At 43.9% G+C, this 19,615-nt stretch overlaps 1 protein-coding gene across 4 annotated transcripts in view; it reads left to right on the top strand.

Annotated features, from left to right (window-relative positions):
• LOC146646334 (palmitoyltransferase ZDHHC14-like) overlaps nucleotides 1-19,615 on the top strand; it is a 65,930-nt gene continuing 46,315 nt past the window's right edge. Inside the window, exons 1-2 of one of the 4 annotated variants that reach the window (XM_085391624.1) lie at nucleotides 1-556; nucleotides 1,142-1,436. In XM_085391624.1, coding sequence (XP_085247750.1) covers nucleotides 1,195-1,436 — 242 coding nt within the window. In that variant the 5' untranslated portion in view covers nucleotides 1-556; nucleotides 1,142-1,194. Of the gene's footprint in view, nucleotides 683-744; nucleotides 897-1,141; nucleotides 1,437-19,615 lie in introns of those variants that run through there. The other 3 variants (XM_085391628.1, XM_085391626.1, XM_085391627.1) reach the window with 3 other exon arrangements.

Raw genomic sequence — 19,615 nt, 5'->3', positions numbered from 1 at the left:
CACTTCATCGGCTCCTCCTCCCTGTGCATCTCATCAGTGTGGTGACTCGGGCTCCAGCCTGGGTGGAAGGGGAGGAGCAGGCTGAGGCTGTGTGCTCTGCTCCCATGTTGATATTTGTTGTTTGCGAGGGTGGCAGCGACGTGCGTGGACAGGAACACAATGTGAGCGGAGGGCTGTCGACTGGCCTGGCAGCGCGTTTACCGGGAAAAGCTGTAACTTTTCTTCCAAATCCCTGGCTGGATGTTGACGGTATCCGCGGATGGTTGCTGTAGAAACAGTTGGCCATATGGCTGCTCGGTCGGTGTTGAGCGCAGGGACTCGTTGAGGATGCTGGAGCTCGTCTGAGAGCACCCCACCGTGTCTGGATTTCCCTTCGCTTCCACAACCAACTTATTTTTTTCTTTTCTTAAACCGACGAGCCAAATTAAAAACTCATTTGTTTAAACTTATTTTTTTAAAAAGATGGTGTCATTCGCTTTGTCCTCGGCTCGTAACAAACCCGGGTAACGAGAGGAGAAGCTACGCGACAGCACACCGACACGACGACTTTCCCTCGGTGAGTCGGCTCGGCGGCGGGCGGAGCAGACATACACCACCCGGGATGTCTGTGACCGTTAAGCCGAAGAGTGCCCTCAAAGGTTCCCAGGGACCATGCAGGACAGTTAGGAGTAAAAACATCGAAGTCAGTACTTGTAACTGTGTGTGGGTGAGATGACTGGCCAGAGGGCTAGTCGTTAATTGCCAGAGTTGGCCAACGTGTATAACGAGAACTTATCTCAGCAACTTGCTAGCCATGTTAGCTCCTTAGCGACACTTTGGATTCGGTTGCCGTGTCGTAGCTAGCCAGGTTGCTTGCTAACAGAGGGGCTGTTAACGTTAAGCTGTGAAATATGAGCGTAAGTTAGCTAACTTTTTTTAATAGCTAAATTTGCATTTTTTACGAACCCGGCTCCATAGCCAGGACCTGGGGCGCTACACAGGTGTAAAGTGAGCTTTAGCCGAGGTTTTATTAATAACAGGAAGTGTGTGCTGCACCCCTCACAAACTTTTTTTTTTCTTCACCCCCACCCTGTGTTTCTGTGTCGGATAAGTTGCTCTCCTAGCCTGAATGCTAAACTGAACTGGTGTATTTCCTCCACAGAGGCTGCTCTGCCCCGGGATTTGTTCAGCTCTGGGGATTTTAATCAGCTGTTGATGCATCTCGGGGTGTCAGAGTCCATGAGAGAGTGCGAGTACAGCCAGATCAGTACTCGCAGCTCGACACCGATGGAGACCCCGTACAAGAAAAGGACCCCAAAGAAGAGGAAGTGGGAGATCTTCCCGGGGCGGAATAAGTTTTACTGCGATGGCAGGATTATGATGGCCAAGCAGACGGGGGTTTTCTACCTCACCCTTATCCTCATTCTAGTCACTTGTGGACTTTTCTTCAGCTTTGAGTAAGTACTGAGCATGTGCGGTCTCCCATTTGCTCCCATCTGCTTTCTATTTGTGCAAAGCAACATTCAGGATTACATTTCATAAGAGCAGGTGCCAGAGAAACGTCTAAGACACAATTCAGTTATGTCACCGGCATCGCCGTGGAGTGGGTGTATCAGGAAAATGTTACTATAAGCCGATGGGAGAGGTGGAGGCATCCATGTTGGGTTTTTGTTGTTGTTGTTTTTTTTTATCTATTTATGTGGGAGGTGTAGCTCGCCAAGTACAGGGTGTGGGTTTCCTTGGTCTTAATCTGTTTACAGGTTATAGTTTACGTGGTTTGCGTGATGATTTCAGCCTAAAGGGGTGAAAGGCAGTGCTCAGTGTCGGCGTCACTATTTTCATGTAACTCTACAGCTAGAGTTCTTCAGGTCGTTGTGTGCAGGCATTCATTTAGCTGGAATGACCTGATCATCTTAGAGTTGCCCGATGAAATTCCAGTGATAAGTTACCCTTCTCAAAGGGAATTGTGCAAAAAATCAGGTCCCTGCTGTCGCTAGTCTTCATTTTAAAATTCCATTATGAACAACACTCCTTGAGCTGTCATTGCAGTGTTTCAGGGTAAATATCTGGAGCTATGGCTCTTTGATTATGGACACTCAGGAGGGGACCTCGGGGTAACAGGTTGAAGTCTCTAAATTGTCTGGACGTCCAGTCTCTGTCAGCAGATTTGGAGACCTGTAGAAACAGCACTTTTGCAGTTAGGGGACTGATGTCTGATCTATAGATATGTAAAACTCATAATATTCTTTACACGGTTCAAATCAGGTGAATGTGGAGTCTGGCACCTTTCTGTCATGAACTTTTTCTGCAGTTTGAGCTACAGCAGCTCATGTAGGGCCAGCCTTTGCTCCCCATTGCTGCCTGTGACTCTGTCGCTGGTTCACTACTGTTTCTTTCTTGCATCGCTTTTGATACATACTGCCCACTTCACACCCCACAAGAGCTGTGGTTCTGGAGAGGCTCTGACCCATTTGTATAGGCATCACAGTTTGGCTCTTATCAGAGTCGCTCAGATCCTTAAGTTTCCCATTTTTCCTGCTTCTAACAGATCGTCTTTGAGGCTGAAATGTTCACTTGTTCTCTAATATATCCCACCCACTAACAGGTGCCACGATGATCGGTGTTATTCACTTCACGTGCCACTGGTCATAGTGATGATTGGTGTGTCATTTCTATACAGCAGCCAAAGATTGTTTTGGAAACAGAACAAGCGGTTATGATAACCAAAATGTTTAAAAACACGTATTTGATCAACTATCAAGGAACAACTCATCATTCAACTTTTGCTGCCGGCAACCTCACCACTGATAGCTTAACTACAGGTGAAGGTTCTCAGTCTAACCGCTAATCGACCGCAGTGTCTGTCTCGAATTACAGCCCGACTATCCTAAAATAAGTCCTCTCTTTTTACTGTTTGTATAAAACTTGTAATCAACCGTCAGCATATTCTCCATTCAACCCTTCATCTTCACCTCATCACTGACTAAACCCGCTGTGGTGGAAGTGCACAATGCAGCACATACACAGACTCTGACCTCAGCTGTCTCATTAGCCCTTAACAGTCCCTGTGTCGTCTGCCATCTCTGAAACACATCTATGCTAGATAATAGTCCTGCTCTAACGTTTGCTGTTCAGTCCAAAAATAGTCTTCCTCAGGGTAAAGTGCTTCACAGCTAAAGAATGCTCTATAGGCAAAATGCAGAGGTTAATGTTATCTACACTATAGTGTTCCTAATATTGTGTCCACTGTGTGTGTAAATGGAGTTTTGAAATCTTAAAAACAGTTTTCACTGTAATACAATATCCACTTATTACGATAAACTGCATTAAAAAAAAACATAAAGGAAGCATTGCATTAGAGTAGATGAATTGCAAGACATTTAAAAATATCCCCATCTGCTCCGGAAAACAAGTGTTTTTAAGAATTTATAGTACTAACGATTTAATTGAAAAGCAATTAATGTTATCTGTTGAAAACTGAAGCGACTCTAATTTTCAGCTCTAATATTTGGCTAAACGAATGGTTGAAATGGATTTTTATGTGTGCCCTTTATTGGAACTCCTTCCCTTGCAGTGCTACACATCTGTAACCTCTGGACCACTTCATCTTTCAATAAATTGTCACTTCAGCAGATACAGACTTAACCCAAGACCAAAGGGCAGACAGCTGGAGGTCTGGACTTAAAACACCCAGCTCCCTGTACAGTGACACAGTTGATAAAATACCATAATGAGAGGTTAACTCGCCGGAGTGTCCGTTTGAACCTGGATTTCCCTCGGCACCCACATGTAGGATGCAAGGTGCTTCCTGATGATACCGCTCCCTCCCACCGGACAGCTTTGCTTCCTACGCGGTGCAGTAAGTGGAGCCGGGTGCCGGGCACTGTCCTGTTTGTTATGACGAGAGGGGGCAGTTTTCAGGGACGGTATCAGGGTTTTTCCTGCCTCAAAGTGAGCCTTTGGGGGATGACTACACAGGAAAGTAAGTAGGAAGTGAGTCCTTGATTTTAGAATCTGTATTAAATATGAACCATGCAGATAAAACAAACAACGTGTTTAGCTCTTTATTTGTAAAGCAGTTTTTAAAACTTACAGTTGCAAAGTGAAAGTTTTCAGTAAACTGACCTGATGTAAGGAGGACGGTTAAAGGGCTACAACTGCGAAGGCTGTGGATTTGAAATAAGCTGGTGGAACATCTGAAAGTCTCTGATCTGATGGGTGAAAAAGTCACAGTAAACTAGAATTGGGGGGAGAATTAAAAGGTGTAATGTGCTGTGGGGTGATGTGCATATAAGGAAAACAGAAGTGGCCCAAGGATTGAAGCCTGAGGGACGCCACATTGGAGTAGCAGATGAAAACATGTAGTGCAGATCTTAATACTATCGCTGAAGTTTATGTGGGATAAGTATAAAAACCATTCGAGAGCAGTGCCAGAGATGCAATCAATCTGTCGGCTAGAAGGACATGGTTAATGGGAGCAGCGCCTTGAGATGGTAGGCTCTTCAGTTTAGTCCAAAACATATCAGTTCATACTCATTTGATGTGTCAGACATCAACGCTCAGTGCGCTCCTGCACAAACATTCTTAATCTCACGAGTTTCACTTCCATAAAAAGATGAATGAATAAATAAAAATGAGCAAAGCAATCAAATGTTTCAGTCTGACCAAAAAACAAACTTCAGTGTGTAACCGCGAGGCCACGTTGAGCTTCACGCTGTCCACCCTGTCTAACTGTCCCTGCCTGCAGGCCGGCCGAGTCCTCCTGCCTCCCCTCCTCCAGCTTTCTCCCATCAGCTGAAAGGAGACATTTATCAGACAGGGTGATAGCAGCAGACCTGCACATTGGCTTCTGTTGTCATTAACTGTAATGCATTTCGATTAGTTGTGTTTTCCTTCCCTCGCTCCCGGTTGTCAGCATAGAGAGGAACATCTACTCACTTGCTTTCTAGTGGCTTTTGCTGTCTTTGTTGCTTCGTGTGCTATTAGTTCTTTCTTGTTTTTTCATTTTAGCCTTGGGTTTGATAACACGGGCTTTACATGTATTTAAAGACGTTCTTATTTCGGGGGCCCAGAAAGAGTCAGCAGATGGTCAGTGAGGGCTGCAGACGTGTACACTACATTAACCATATTTCCTTTTTCCTGCTTGTTTTCTTAGTGTCTGTCTGAGGGGTGCTCAGCCATGCACAATAAACCCTGTTAGTTACCGGCAGACTTTGCTCTGTTTATTGTTCTGTTGCTGGCTCCCCCAGACGTACATGTGGGCTGTTGTTCCACATGTTGCCTTCTCTCCTTTATGTCTCGTAAAAGTTCACTCAGGCAGATGTTTGAAGGGTTGTTCTGAAGCACAGTTTGGGGCTTTAATAGAGGACAACAAATTGGCTTCAGTACTGTTTGCAGCTGAAAAACTATAGACTGTTGCAATGTAGGTACTAACACAGGACTGGGTTGTGACACTGAGCAATCTGTTGAATACTGAATGACCTTTAAAGATAAATCCATTATGTAGGGTGCTGTGCATGAGGAATCAAACCAACATCTCTGTGGCTGCAGGACAGCTGCTCTACTATCCGAGCCACCAGAAATATAGTCTTGGTGACATTAGAGCTAAAAATCTAACGGGCAATTCTTCAACAGCAAAGGTGGCTATTGTCCTCCCTCTGCCCAAAGAACCAATCAAAGCATGCAGGTCATTTGTGTTGGTCGCAGGCATATCTGCTGTTATCATAGTACACATGTAGGGTAGTGGACTTAGTCTGTATTTTTATTGCTGCTGTAGTGTAACAGTGTGAAAATCGTTTAAAAATATTGAGGTCTAAAGTAGGGCAGGGTGATATGACCAAAAATATCTATCATGATATACATATGAAAATTTGCGATAACGATATTACTGACGATATAATTGACACGAGACAAAATACTTTGCAACTCCACAACTTTATTAGTGCAAAAAAAACCCCATCAATGTATTTTCACTTAAATAAGCAGCTGTTTTTTATGTGCATTACAGTAATATACAAATGTAACAGTGCAAATGCAAATTCCTCGCTGACAGTTTAACCAAAAGGCATTTCCAGTGGAAACTGGCCGACATATCCTCAGCATAACCATGTATAATATCCACAACACTTAAAAAGAGCTTATACCCACACAATACGGTAATATTACGGTATGTTGAAGCACAGCACGTATCACTCCGCGAGGCTCCGCCTACGATAGCCGTAATGCTCCGACAATCCATCAAGCGGTGCGGCTTCGTAGCTTAGGATTATAAGGGGCACTGTCGATTTTCAGAAAAATCAAAGGATTGATTTTAAGTGTGCCGTATTTTCCAAACAACACGGTAATAACGACGGCCCGCTAGCACGCTCTACCAAAAATAGTGCTTTGTTGTGTATCTGGCGGACGAAAGCTAAACCAGTTCCACACCACTGAAGTTGCAGCATTTTTACAAACCAGTTCTGGTTCATCGTTTCATTCAACGATCCGCTTTCGCTCTTCTCATTCTCCGTCGCCGCCATGCTTTTTCTGCCATGTGTGTATGAAAACAAAGGCTCTGCGCATGCGCGTTTTACCCATATTCTATCGCTATATTTCATTTTCTTATCGTTGCCCAACATTAAACTGATGTTACTGTGAACAGTATGATATGGCCCAGCACTAGTCCAAAGTCACAAAAATGTTGTTGTTGTTGTTGTTGTAGTAAAATCAGATTTGAATGTTACAGCTCTGCTTCCATTCATTCACAAAGAAATCATCCTGGACAATGACGCCAAGTTGGCGAGTTAATTCAAGACAGATTACAGTTTGAAGCAGATGGTGATTTAAAAAGACAAATCAGAAACATCCACATTGGACAGACTTAAAAAAAATCCTGTGCAGCACAATAAAGCGTGGAAGACATTTGTTGCCTCTGTATTTATATTGCTGCTGAATGATGGTGATATTGTTTATATGCAGTGGAGGCTTATTACAACCCTTAAAACTAATGCTCGCCATTGTATGTTTGAATGGTCGGCTGTGTCTTTTCCTGGACTGTTTAAGGCTGTTCTTGTGTTCCATTGAAATGATTGATTTGCATTTATCTGTCATGTATGGGAAGTTACTGTTGTCAGTACAGAGGCCCTGTCTGTCTTGAAACTCGTGCTGATTTTGGTGAAAGAGTCAGGTTGTTTTTGTACTTTTTTTTATCACCTGTCCATCAGGTGTGTTGGTTAAATAAATGTATGTACTGTGTTTAGTACCTATGAGCAGTAAGGCTGAGGCATACAAGCTTCACCAGGGGTGAAAATGATTTAGTGAAAATCAGTGAAACAGTTTGATTTTGTTATTACAGAAATGTGAACCTGCAGCAGTTTGCATAGCTGCTGTTGTCTGATTTCCATACATTCAAACTGACTTTGTAATTTCACTTTAAGCAAAACAATGTGGAAAACAGCTTTCACGTACCCGTCTTCTTTAATCCTTTCTTTCGAGTGGTGTTATTGCTGTCTTACAGTGAGAACATTGGACACGGCTCACTTGTTACCATGTGGTAATGCTTAGAAAAAGGTAATCGCCAAAACACAAGTATGTGGTCAGGAAAATGAGGCGGCACATTTACTTGATATTGGCATATGCAGGCTGCTGCTCTTTTCAGCGATACAGCTATTCGTTTGGCTCTGATTTAGCTGTTTGACATGTTTAGTCACATCTAATTTAGATCTTAAAGAAAAGAGCGGATGCTCTCAGGGAAGCAAAAAATTACAGTGTGCAGCAGGAGTGCTGTGTAACTCTACTCAGATCAGACAGGTCCCTGTACAACATACAAGAACTAAATCCCTGGATCCAGATGGACTGGTTTGATTTTTAAATGTTTTTCCCCTGATCATCGCGATGTCTCTGAAGTTTCCGTTTCATTTAATGTGTGTTTTTAAAGGCCGAGGTGAAACATTTCATTCTGCTCCATCTTGTAATTGTAAAGAATCCTTTTCAAAATTCCTGGATTGACTCCAAAGTTTAGCCAAGTCACACCTCGAATTTCATGTAAATTCATCATTAAAGTGAGTCAGCTGAGAAATCCACAAACAGGTAAACTGAGCCGATCACATGACCCGTGGAAGAAACAAGTCCAGCTGCCTCTGAGCAGCCGTCCAGCCTGCTTTGTGGCTGTCACAGCATCTTACTCACAGAAATCCTTCATTTATTTACAGCTAAGCACTACTTTACTGTAAACTAAACACTGTAACAATAATGTTAGCTAAGCACCAGCCTGGAGACCTGCTGTCAGCTGAATCTGTGATACTGGACCAAAATTACAATCTCAGATTTGCAAAGGTTTATTTATAGCTGGTACTGAAACACACAGCTCTTATTGTTGTGATTAAAATACTCTTTAAGAAAAGAATCTAAGGACACAAAAACACTGATTCTTAAATACACACAGATGTGTACACGACACAAATATGTCCTTTTTAAATTGGTGGCACATAAGTGGGATCTTGTACAGAGACGTGAAACATTTAATCCAAAATAATCGTTCTCTCTTAATGGGTTTATACAACGACCTATTAAGAGCTGAACAAACACACAGGCTGGGATCTGGTTCCGTTCGGGCATTTCTGCCATTTCATGAATCCACCAGTGCTTGTATGACTGCTCATACATGTATATACACCAGACTTGTTAGCAAAAGCCATGTTGGTGCCCTGTAGCTACAAATCTAATGTAGTGAGAACTAGGGCTGCACGATTAATCGTTAGAAAATCGCGATCTCATTTCCAAATGACAACGATTTAAAAAAAAAAAAAAAAAAAAAAGACGACGATTGTACCGCATTTTGATCCGGGACGTACTCTGCATGAAAACAAGCGCTCACTCTTCCTGCTCAACAAATGACAAGGGCGGAGCCTTATACCACGTGATACAGAAGCTGTGCCGTGTGATGCTAAAATTAGCAGGGAAAAAACAACGGAGAGCACGTCAGGGATGACGAGAGAGTGACAGGAGAAAATCCGTCCCGGTCAACCACCCAAACATCAATAACGGGAACCTTATACAGCGCTTCCCTATACCCGTCGAACTCCCGCAGGCACAAAGAAATTACGGAGGCTATTACTTATCACCTGACCAAAGATATGGCTCCCATCAACACGGTGCAAAACGAGGGATTTAGGAAAATGATCAACACCCTAGACAAACGCTACACAGTGCCGTCCCGCAACTATTTTTCTATTGTTGCACTACCTGCTCTATACACGCAGCGTCGAGCAACGGTGGAGACGGAATTTCAAGCAGTACAACAACAAAACGTGAGACATTTGTTGTTTTTATGTTTATTTATTGTTTTTATGTTCAGTCTCAACTGTTACGAAGTTGATGTGCAATTAATAAATGCAATAAATATTTATACTGGAAAAGAGAATCGTGAGAGAATCGTGATCTCAATTCAAAGCCAAAAAATCGTGATTCTCATTTTATGCAAAATCGTGCAGCCCTAGTGAGAACGATGAAATGCTAACGGTCTGTTTCTACGCTGTTGATTCTGAGTAATACCCTAGAAGAATAGTAAGTGTTTGTTGTATAGTAAGTGTTTGGAGTGTCACAAGACGAGCTGTTGCACAACAGTCTTTGTCCACAGTCACACCCAGTGTAGACAAGCTTTCCCAGGAAAAGCATTCCTTAAACTGAGCTGTCAGCAGTGCGCTGCCATTCTAGATTTACCCTCCCTGGCTTCCACTCAGCTCATTGGCAGAAATGAAACGGTTCACTTGGCGGCACGATACTCTGGTTTTACAACACAGACACTGGGCAGGTCGTACTGGACTGTTTTAGTGATGAGTAAAACTTTTTCCATCTTAGCCCCGATTCAGATACCTCATCCTCAGGCGTCTGCCAGTGCTGAATATTGATTTGATACCAGAGTTAAATGAATCAGCTGGGTTCATCAATGTTCGGAAGAGACTGGGAATAAATCCTTATGTATAAGGCAAATGAAATGCGACAGACAGTGGGACAAAAATACATTAGAAACAAAAAGCTTATTCAGGTTATTTCTTTGGGTTGTTTCAGCTCAGTGTGAGAATGCAGAGTTTATGCAGCGAGGTGACCTGATGGGCTTGCGTTTCAACTTCAGCTTTAAAATTTTGTTCAGACTTCATTGTAAAAACTTATCAGCTGGGACTCTCATGACACCACCAAAAATGGAGGAGCTCTCTGAAACTATTGAGTGTGGCTGGAGAAAATGGTAAGTTCATGCAAGTAACTCCTGTCACTCCACGTACACTCTTTGGCTATCACTAAAAAACTTCGTAGGTTCCGATTTAATCCACAGGCAGCAATTTGCCGCTCACCGCCCGGGTGGGGAATACACATCTTTCCCTGGTGACCTGTGGTTGCCAGATGACCGCTAACCTGTCTCTAGTCCCGTGTGCCTAGTGTTTCAGCTCTCTTGCTAGCAACGCTGCTGCTGCTGTATGTTTAGTAAATGGATCAGCAATAGATCGTCTCATTGACACGGATCAGCTGCTCCGGCTTTCAGAGCCAGGATGGGAGCGATATCCGATCCAGTTATCAGGTTGCCGCTGCCCAATGAAAAACCCGACAGTCTGATGTGGGTCATTTAGAAGTAAATGTGTTCTGCATACGTTTTAATCATAGCTGTCTCTTCTGCCTTTCTCCTGCGCTCAAACCACCAAGTCTGTCCAGGCTTTGCTTTGAATTCTGTCAAGCCTTTAGTCGTCGCTGCACCCACTGTTTTTCATGCCACTCTTCTGAGCTGGCACCAGCTCCCTGTGCCAGAGGTAACTGACGGGACCTCTGGCACATGTTTAAAGGTTATTCTTGTAGATGTTTCTCTAAAGCACAACTGACCGAAGCTGTGCCGCTCACTGCTGACATTTTTCTGGCGTGTAGCAGAAAGTGGTGAATGCACGAAGCAGTCTGGGCAAAAATGTAAGCATTTGCAGAAGCTTGTCATGTTCAGTTGTTTCATTGACAAATGACTTGGCCTGCAGCTAAGTGGAGGTTCACGTTCTGCCCTTGCCTCCATCCAAAGCAATCAAAATGTAATAAAAAAACAAAGCTGACAAAGCCTTGTATCCATGTAGCCCAGATGAGTAATGAGACTTTAGAATGAAAGGCCACAAAGCCAAGTGCTCCAAGTGCATTATTAACACATTGTTAAGCACATTACTGGACACTTTGGTGCTGCGATATCATGGAGGATATCTCGGGGCACAGCAGTACCATATAGTCTCCTTTCGTGAAAGCACAGATTTAAAAACAAAAAATGTCCAGGTATCGTATGTGCAGGAGGATGTCCGTGGTTGTTTTTTTTTTTTTGTTTTTTTTTTTTTAATAGATCACAGGATATAGATTTCCTTCAAAGCTGCATGACAGAAGAAGAAATAAAAAAGGGGTTTATCTCAGGTGACAGTGAAAGGACGGCGAGGGAACAGTGCTGAGTCACATGGTCACATCAAGCAGAGATGAAAGTCCCCCAAGCTTAACTCTCAGCTGAGTTTTGAAAAACTGGTCGGCATCATAAGAGGATTTAATGGGAAATGTGATAACGGTAAATCTGGATTGGATTATTGTTAAGATTAGTACACCCATTGAGAGGCAAATGAGTAGAAAAAGCTCTGTTGAGGTACAAGGCCCAAAAGTATTTGGACAGTTTGCCTTTATATTTTTGCCCGTGAGCACAGCGATTCTAAATCCCATCAGTTAAAATGAGATTGAAGTGCAGACTTTCAGCTTGAATTCCTGGGGTTTAATGAAAGAATTGCATAAATTGTTTAGGGATCCCCTGTAGTTTGTGGTTAACACGTGAAAGAGCCCCAGTTTGAAACTGGGAGGAGGCATACATCTCTGGGAGGGCATCAGTAAAAATCTGGCGAATCAAACATGCAGATCCATCTGCTGTGGTAACCTCTTGCAATTAAGGGAGCAGCTGTGAAAAGCTATTAACTGTTTAGGAATTACAGCCCCAACTTTCAGGGATCAAAAGGAGTTCAGATCATTTTAAATAGAGTGGCAGTTTTAATACTTGGATGAAAAACTGTTGTGTGCTTCCTCCCTTGAGAAGCTCTTCCTTCAGTGTTGTCTTCAGTAACTGAAAAGCTGCTCTGTTGGGTTGAGATCAGGTGACTGAATCTGAGCACAGACCTGCTCCACTGGCAGCCATACATGTTCCTCCCATAAGATTGTGTCCCTCATGTTTTACATGTGGCGTGCTTGATATACCTGATTGTAGCTTTGGCATGCTGTGGAAATAATAACTGCACAGAGGAGCCTTTAATTCAGTGGTGCTACACAGAGCATCGCAGCTAAAACGAGAGCTGTCTGTTTGCAGACCAACTGTTTGTTTAGTTTGGAGAAATCTTATAATTGTATGAATCTGACAGCAGCTGTCGACTGTCTCTACAAGTGATGTTTGCAGCATGCAGAGCTGAGTTTCAGCTGCTAATCATGATTTATTATTTATTTATTATCAATACAAAAAATATGCTGTGTGTTACGTTCCCCCCGAAAGGGTCTAGGCATGTGAGTGAGGGGACCAGTAACAAATGAGTCCAGAACAGAATGAAAGGAAAACAGACCAGTGTTTTCAGTAAATAAAATAGTCTTTATTATAGATCATCTTAACATAAAGAGCCGGCAACGCCGTTTTACCAATAACACTTGGAAAAAGAGAAAAAGGGTTGCAACAACAAAGAACACAACAACCAAACAAAAACTCCACACCACGAGGAGGTACTTCCAGGGGCCCACAAGCTCACCCTGTCACTATCAGCAGCTGGCTTTACTGCTGCCAAGGCCCACAAGCCCACACTACTCACGCAAAGCAGCTATGCTGTTTCCACAACTCCACACTTTGAGCAGGCTAACCACACACAACGCAGAGACACCAGAGAACACCCCACCCTGTTCACAGCTCATCCCCAGCTTATATGACCTCCGAGAGGTGATTGCTGACTGGGCCCAGGTGGTAAATGAGTCCAATGAGCAGCAGCTGTGTCCTGGGGAGAGAGAAGAGCAAGAGAGAGACGGGGGGGTGGAGCAAAAGAGGAGGAGGCGGAGAAAAACACCACGCCCACACAAGGGCAGTATCAGGAGGCCCAGCTAGGGCCGTAACACCCCCTCCCATAAATACAAACCAGTGGTTTGTCATAGAACGTCCTACCCAGCTTTTAAACATATCACCTACCATCCACCATAATAACGGTTAGGCATACCCTGCCGAATCTGCCAAGACCTTTTTGATGGGTTGAAAACACTGCACGGGGTTGGCTCAAGTCCCTCAACATAGTGTCCCAAATGACAGCCAAATGTTTTTTGAGCCATCACATATGGAGAACCCATCAGGCAGCTAGAAGGCCTTACAGCAACACTTCTCTGACGCTTCTTCGCTAGGTCATGGCGAAAGGCATGCGGGTTACCCAGAGGTGCAGGTTTGAGTGTTTGTGTCGTACACAATGGGTCACACTGCAGGTCATCTGGACCCGAAAGACAGTCAACAGGTGGCAGATTACAATTAGGTGATCTCTGACAGTGACCAAATGACACCACTGAGCAATTATGCTCCAACTGTTGCCTAGGACTGGCAACTTTGTCGGTTTGTGAACCACAGTTCACTCTTTTGAAAGCAGATCGATTTTGCTTTGAGTTTGCTTTCAAACAGTGAGCAACCAGGTGGCCAGGTTTGTGGCAGAAGAAACAGAGCTTTGTTTTGGCTCTTGAAACCACGCCTGTATCGGCTTTGTTAGCTGGCACACTCCTAACTCTCAAGACTGACTGTTTCTGTTTGTAGGCTCCACAATTTGCTATTAAATGGCCAGACTTTAAACAAAAAAAACACTTTCGTTTCACACTGGAATGGGACACAAGTACCTCACCCTTTCGGTACTGTGTAGCTGGCACATCACTAACCTTCACTGGGGCATCGCGCCGGTCATACCTACTGACACTGGTTTTATGGACGAGCGCGAACTCATCAGCCAGCGTCGCAGCCTGCTGTAGCGAGGAAACCTTCTGTTCATTAATATATACCGCGATGCGCTCAGCAATGCAGTTCTTAAATTCCTCTATGAGCATTAGTTCCCGGATCGAAGCCAGGTCAGTGGCTTTGCAGGCCGCACACCACCGATCGAAAAGAACACCTTTTTCCCTGGCGAAATCAAGATAGGACTGACCCTGACCTCTTCTCAACCCCCGGAAACGCTGCCTATAGGCTTCTGGGACCAGCTCATAGGCCAGCAGGATAGCCCTTTTCAGCTTGTCATAGTCCAAGCTGTCCTCAGCTGACAACGAGGAACAAACTTCTTGAGCCTTACCCGCCAGCTTACATTGGAGCAAGAGGGCCCATGAATCCCGTGGCCAGTGCAAGGCCGTGGCTATTCGTTCAAACGACTCGAAGTAGCTGTCGACCTCAGTGTCACGGAACATCGGAACCAGACGACTGTTTTTCCCTACGTCAAACGGGGTGTCCGCCTGACGAATGGAGGCGGTCGAAGGAAGGGAAACCTGCCGGAGTTCCAGCTGTCGCAACCTCACAGCTGTCTCTGCCTCCACCTCCACCTTCATCAGCTCAACCTCCCTAGCCCTAGCCAGTTCCGCGTCCAAACGCCTAAGCTCTAGCTCCCTTTTCAGCTGGAACTCTCTCTCACGCTGCTCCTTCTCCAGCTGGAGACGAGCCAGACGGACACGGAGCTTAGCATCCAGCTTCGAGCCTTCACTTGATTCAATGGAGAGGGGTTCGAAGCGAGGCACTGTCATGGGTTTGTCCTCAGGCAGCCCCTGATCAACAGGTGTCGACACCAATGGACCTACAGCTTGAGCTGGCGCCTGCAGAACGGGCTGAGACGCTGCACCACGCTCACCCTTAAACACTGCAATATCAAAGGTAGCCATTGACTCTAAAACAAAAACTACCTGAGGCTAACAATAACAACAAAGAAGCACCACCTCCAATACACAAATGAGAAACAGGCGGGAAAAGTGTGGCCACAGGTTAACCAATAAATAAAAATACCGCCAACCCTCTCCCCAGACCTGCCTACTAAAATCTTAGCCTAGTTAGCTTCTGGAGTGTACCAGGCTCGAGGCAACTTTAAAGGCTAAGCGTCAAGTGCACAAAGCACCGACAAGCCTACCCCCGACAGGGAACTAATCCCCACCCGGGATTACTCCGAAAATAATAAAGGAAAAATAAAAAATGAGTGCCTGAAGGAGGAGCTTACACTCAGCTAGACACTCCCCTTTGCTAACTGGAGAGAGAGCGCAGCAGATACCATATAACTAAACAAGCCACCGGCAAACAACTCACCAAAACTCAATTGTTGTTCCTTCCATTCATATCCCGGACGAGCCCCCACTTTGTTACGTTCCCCCCGAAAGGGTCTAGGCATGTGAGTGAGGGGACCAGTAACAAATGAGTCCAGAACAGAATGAAAGGAAAACAGACCAGTGTTTTCAGTAAATAAAATAGTCTTTATTATAGATCATCTTAACATAAAGAGCCGGCAACGCCGTTTTACCAATAACACTTGGAAAAAGAGAAAAAGGGTTGCAACAACAAAGAACACAACAACCAAACAAAAACTCCACACCACGAGGAGGTACTTCCAGGGGCCCACAAGCTCACCCTGTCACTATCAGCAGCTGGCTTTACTGCTGCCAAGGCCCACAAGCCCACACTACTCACGCAAAGCAGCTATGCTGTTTCCACAACTCCACACTTTGAGCAGGCTAACCACACACAACGCAGAGACACCAGAGAACACCCCACCCTGTTCACAGCTCATCCCCAGCTTATATGACCTCCGAGAGGTGATTGCTGACTGGGCCCAGGTGGTAAATGAGTCCAATGAGCAGCAGCTGTGTCCTGGGGAGAGAGAAGAGCAAGAGAGAGACGGGGGGGTGGAGCAAAAGAGGAGGAGGCGGAGAAAAACACCACGCCCACACAAGGGCAGTATCAGGAGGCCCAGCTAGGGCCGTAACACTGTGTCATAGATTAAACTGTGAGTATTTAAAGTAATTAGTTAACTGGTTTTCCCCGTCCAGTATGTGTGTATGTGAAGGACAACGTGAGAGCATTTTAGGGACAAAGGTCAAAAAGTTGAGCGTCCGTGTTTAATGTGAAACAGATATTGTGTGTTTGTAACAATCTTCTGATTCAACTCATTACTAGTTACTGTGTGATGTGGCTGTTTGCCTGTCATGTCATTACAGTGTTTGCCTGAGGAGTTGCCTGTTAGTTTTATTGCCGGCAAAATATAGAGATGGAGAAATCAAGCTGTACACTCACTCACCGACAGTCCCTATAAATAATTATCAGTATAAGCTGGAAAGAGAGCAGTCATCTGTCACCTTTGCAGATGGTGCGTAGGCTGTATCTAAACCACCATGACATCACCTGGTAGTTTGTCAAGTCCTCTTTTGAGGTCCTAACTTCTGCGTTTTAGCCATCATATTCATGGCTCAGTCACAGCGAAGTAAAGCTTCCCTGCATTTATTATCTAGTTTATTTTTAAAAGGAAGCATAACTAACAAAATGAGCATCATTTTATAACATCAGTGAGCTCACAGTAGAGGCATTGCTGGAAATCAGTGACATGTCGGATTTTCACATACACTTTGTGCAGTGAGAGGATTTACTCCCTGCTGCCTGTTAGGAGCACACTGCTCTTACTTCAGTGATGTTAGTAAATTAGAAATGAGGTTCAGGAAGACTGTTTTTCTTTCCCTATATTTGTACCTCTGCCTCTTTAGTTGTATGTACATGAATGCTGGAGGGGCCTGCAGAAATGTTAGCGGGCCTCTAGCAGCTGCTGAACCACAGTGGAACCGACTGGGTCGGATCATTTGTTGTTAAAACGTATCATTTCTACCTTCGTATGGGTGACAGTTAGGGCTGCCACAAACGATTATTTTGATAGTCGACCAGTCACCGATTAATTTTGCGATTAGTCGACTAATCAGATCATCATCCATTGGAAGTAAAACGTACAGCTTATTGCACCAGCAGCATCTGCTCTTATATAACTATTATTAGCTTACAGCTTTAAGTGTTTAAGGTCTGTGCTAACTAAAAATAAAGACAAGATGGTAGTTTATTAAATTTTAATGAAATTTGCAGATTGTTTCGGTGAAGTTTAATAAACTCCTTGCTATCTAAAATATAACAGGACACCTATATTCTCCAGCATCTCACACTTCTGATAATCAGCTGTCTGCTTGACATTTATTCAGCTGTGTAAAAACGTTAATCTCAGCCAAACCGATTTACTCAGGAACAAATAAAATACTGAAAAAAAAGCCAAACAATAACATTTTTAAGTTATCTAAGTGCCTTATATATCATGTTTAACCTGAGTAGCGAACGAGGGCGGTGGGTTTGAAGCCAGGAGTCCGGTGTTCTCACGGCTCTAGTGAGCCTTGCCCTGGCTAGCTATCAAGCTAGTGGGTAACAGACGTCTCCGAAAACGTCGGAGCGCTTTTGAAAATATGTGGTGTCTTGATAAACTGAGCAGATATTTGAGGTTTACACAGCTACATTCTCGCCTGAAAACATATTAAACGTTTATTTTGTGACCCAGAAAGAATAATAAGAGTAATATTAAAACTAACTAGCTGCTGCCATTGTTGGAAACTGAGCTGGGCTGCGCTATGAATTCTGGGACACAGCTTCTTCGTCTTCTTCTTCAGGGTTTAACGGCAGCTGGCATCCTTGTACATGCAATGCTGCCATCTTCTGTTTCAGTCCGTTATTACACTCTTAAATCCTACTACTTATTCCTGCGTCTTTTGTGATCTTACAAAGCTTCAAACGACGCGTCGACTATTAAATCAGTCGTTGACGATTGTGATAGTCGACTAATCGTGGCAGCCCTAGTTGACAGCACTGATGTGTCGGAGTGGACACAGCCGACTTTCTGTAAACAGGAGCTGAAACTGAGCTTTGATTTTTACATTCACATATGAAACTCTGCTGTACAGTTCACTAGACGCCAGCTTACAAAGGTCCTCTTTGGTGTGGAAACCTTTTAAATGTTTAAACAAACAGGGCAGCTGTTCATTTTAACTTGCGTTTAATAGTGAAAGTTAATTCCCCCCCCCGTACTGCTCACCGTCTTTTATCAGGATTAGTCTTTTTTAGTATAGATGACAAACGAGGAAATGAACAGGTTTTGTAAAATAACACAACAGACTCACTGCGAGCTGGGTGAACTCACAGCATTGAGTTCACTCTGCTCATAAACTTCGTCAAAGGCCCATAAACTCGTAGGTTGTAATAAATAACAGGCATTTTTTCTGTTTCACTGTCACTGCGATGATACCAACATCAGATAAGTCACTGTTTGTTCCTATTTAGGCACATGTATTGAGATTTCACCTGTGGTCTTTGTGGATCACATCAACAGCAGTTCTTTGTCTTTATTAATCAAACGATTTCTTGAGACACCTAAAAGGGCTGTATCGAAGCAATCTTGCTGTCTTGTCTCATTTTTTTTTTTTTTTTTTTTTAAATGTATTTTTGTGGGGGTTTTTTCTTGTTCCTTGGAAGCTTCAGCCTCACTCCTGTGGCTGTTTCCAGGGTAACCACATCCCCCTTCGAAATTTACCATGTCTGACATTGGATACTGTCCGTCTCCATGGCAACAAAGGCCCAGTTAAATATAAGATTTTGTGTCAAGTAAAGAGAAGTAAAGATGCAAATTTGAATTTCCTTGTGAATTTCTGCTCGTTTCAAAGCTTGAAGGCAGTGAGAGTGGCCTGTAGGCTTTACGCTCCGTGTTCGGTGGCTGATAAAGGTTTTTTTAAAGACTTTGTCAGGAAGATCTTAAACCAGGCGAGATGTTGGTTGCCTAGAGCATGTCCGTGTTTTTCTATCGATCCATGTGGATAGAAGAGGCAGGCTTCATGTCGCTCCTGTCCTGCTCCTCTAATGGCTTTAGTGCTTAATCTCTGCCCAGCTCTACCCACCTGTCACTTTCTATCACACATGACTGCCTTTTCATTATGTTCCCCATGTCTGACACATTGAGACACAGCACCTGAGGACACAGGCAGCAGGTTTTCGCTCTGCTCTCTCAGACTTCTCTGTAGGCATTCGCTGAATGACAAGTTTTGAAATGTAAGACATGTTTTTGTTTGCCACAGAGCGCACATTCACGTGCACTTTGTTGGTCAGCAGAAAGAGAACCTTCCCCGCAGTCCATCATGTATTCATTTCTAAATGATCGTTTCAGCTTGATTTTGATTACTTCAGAATTGTGCAGATCTCAGCTTTGGGTTAATTGTTACAGATGCAGCACCCTCACACGAGGTCTGCCAAGCTTTTTACAACTGTAACGATTTCCCATTAGCACTTCTAATTAGAGGATTCATTAATGTGGTGTGTGACCAATCATAGTGAATAGAGGCAAGATTGAGCAGGCGGATGAAAAGATGCTCTGTAATGACACAAGACTTTGAAATTGTGTGTTTCCATGGGACAGATGTAGACTGACAGAGGCAGGCTGTGGGTCTCTGTCAGCTGCTGTGATTCACCCTCCAGCATCAAGCTGCAGGCTCATTTATTAATGGCTAAAACAATCCCCCTGTATGCTATGCTATTGTTTTATTAGCTTAACTTATTGCTTATTGAAGTTATACA

Source organism: Rhamphochromis longiceps, linkage group LG19 (assembly GCF_057381845.1).
Source record: "Rhamphochromis longiceps isolate RC_006_pf linkage group LG19, R_longiceps_female_GT1.1, whole genome shotgun sequence".
NCBI classification, from domain to species: Eukaryota; Metazoa; Chordata; class Actinopteri; order Cichliformes; family Cichlidae; genus Rhamphochromis; species Rhamphochromis longiceps.
The sequence above is the reverse complement of the archived record's forward strand: the minus strand, read 5'-3'. Positions and strand labels throughout refer to the sequence as shown.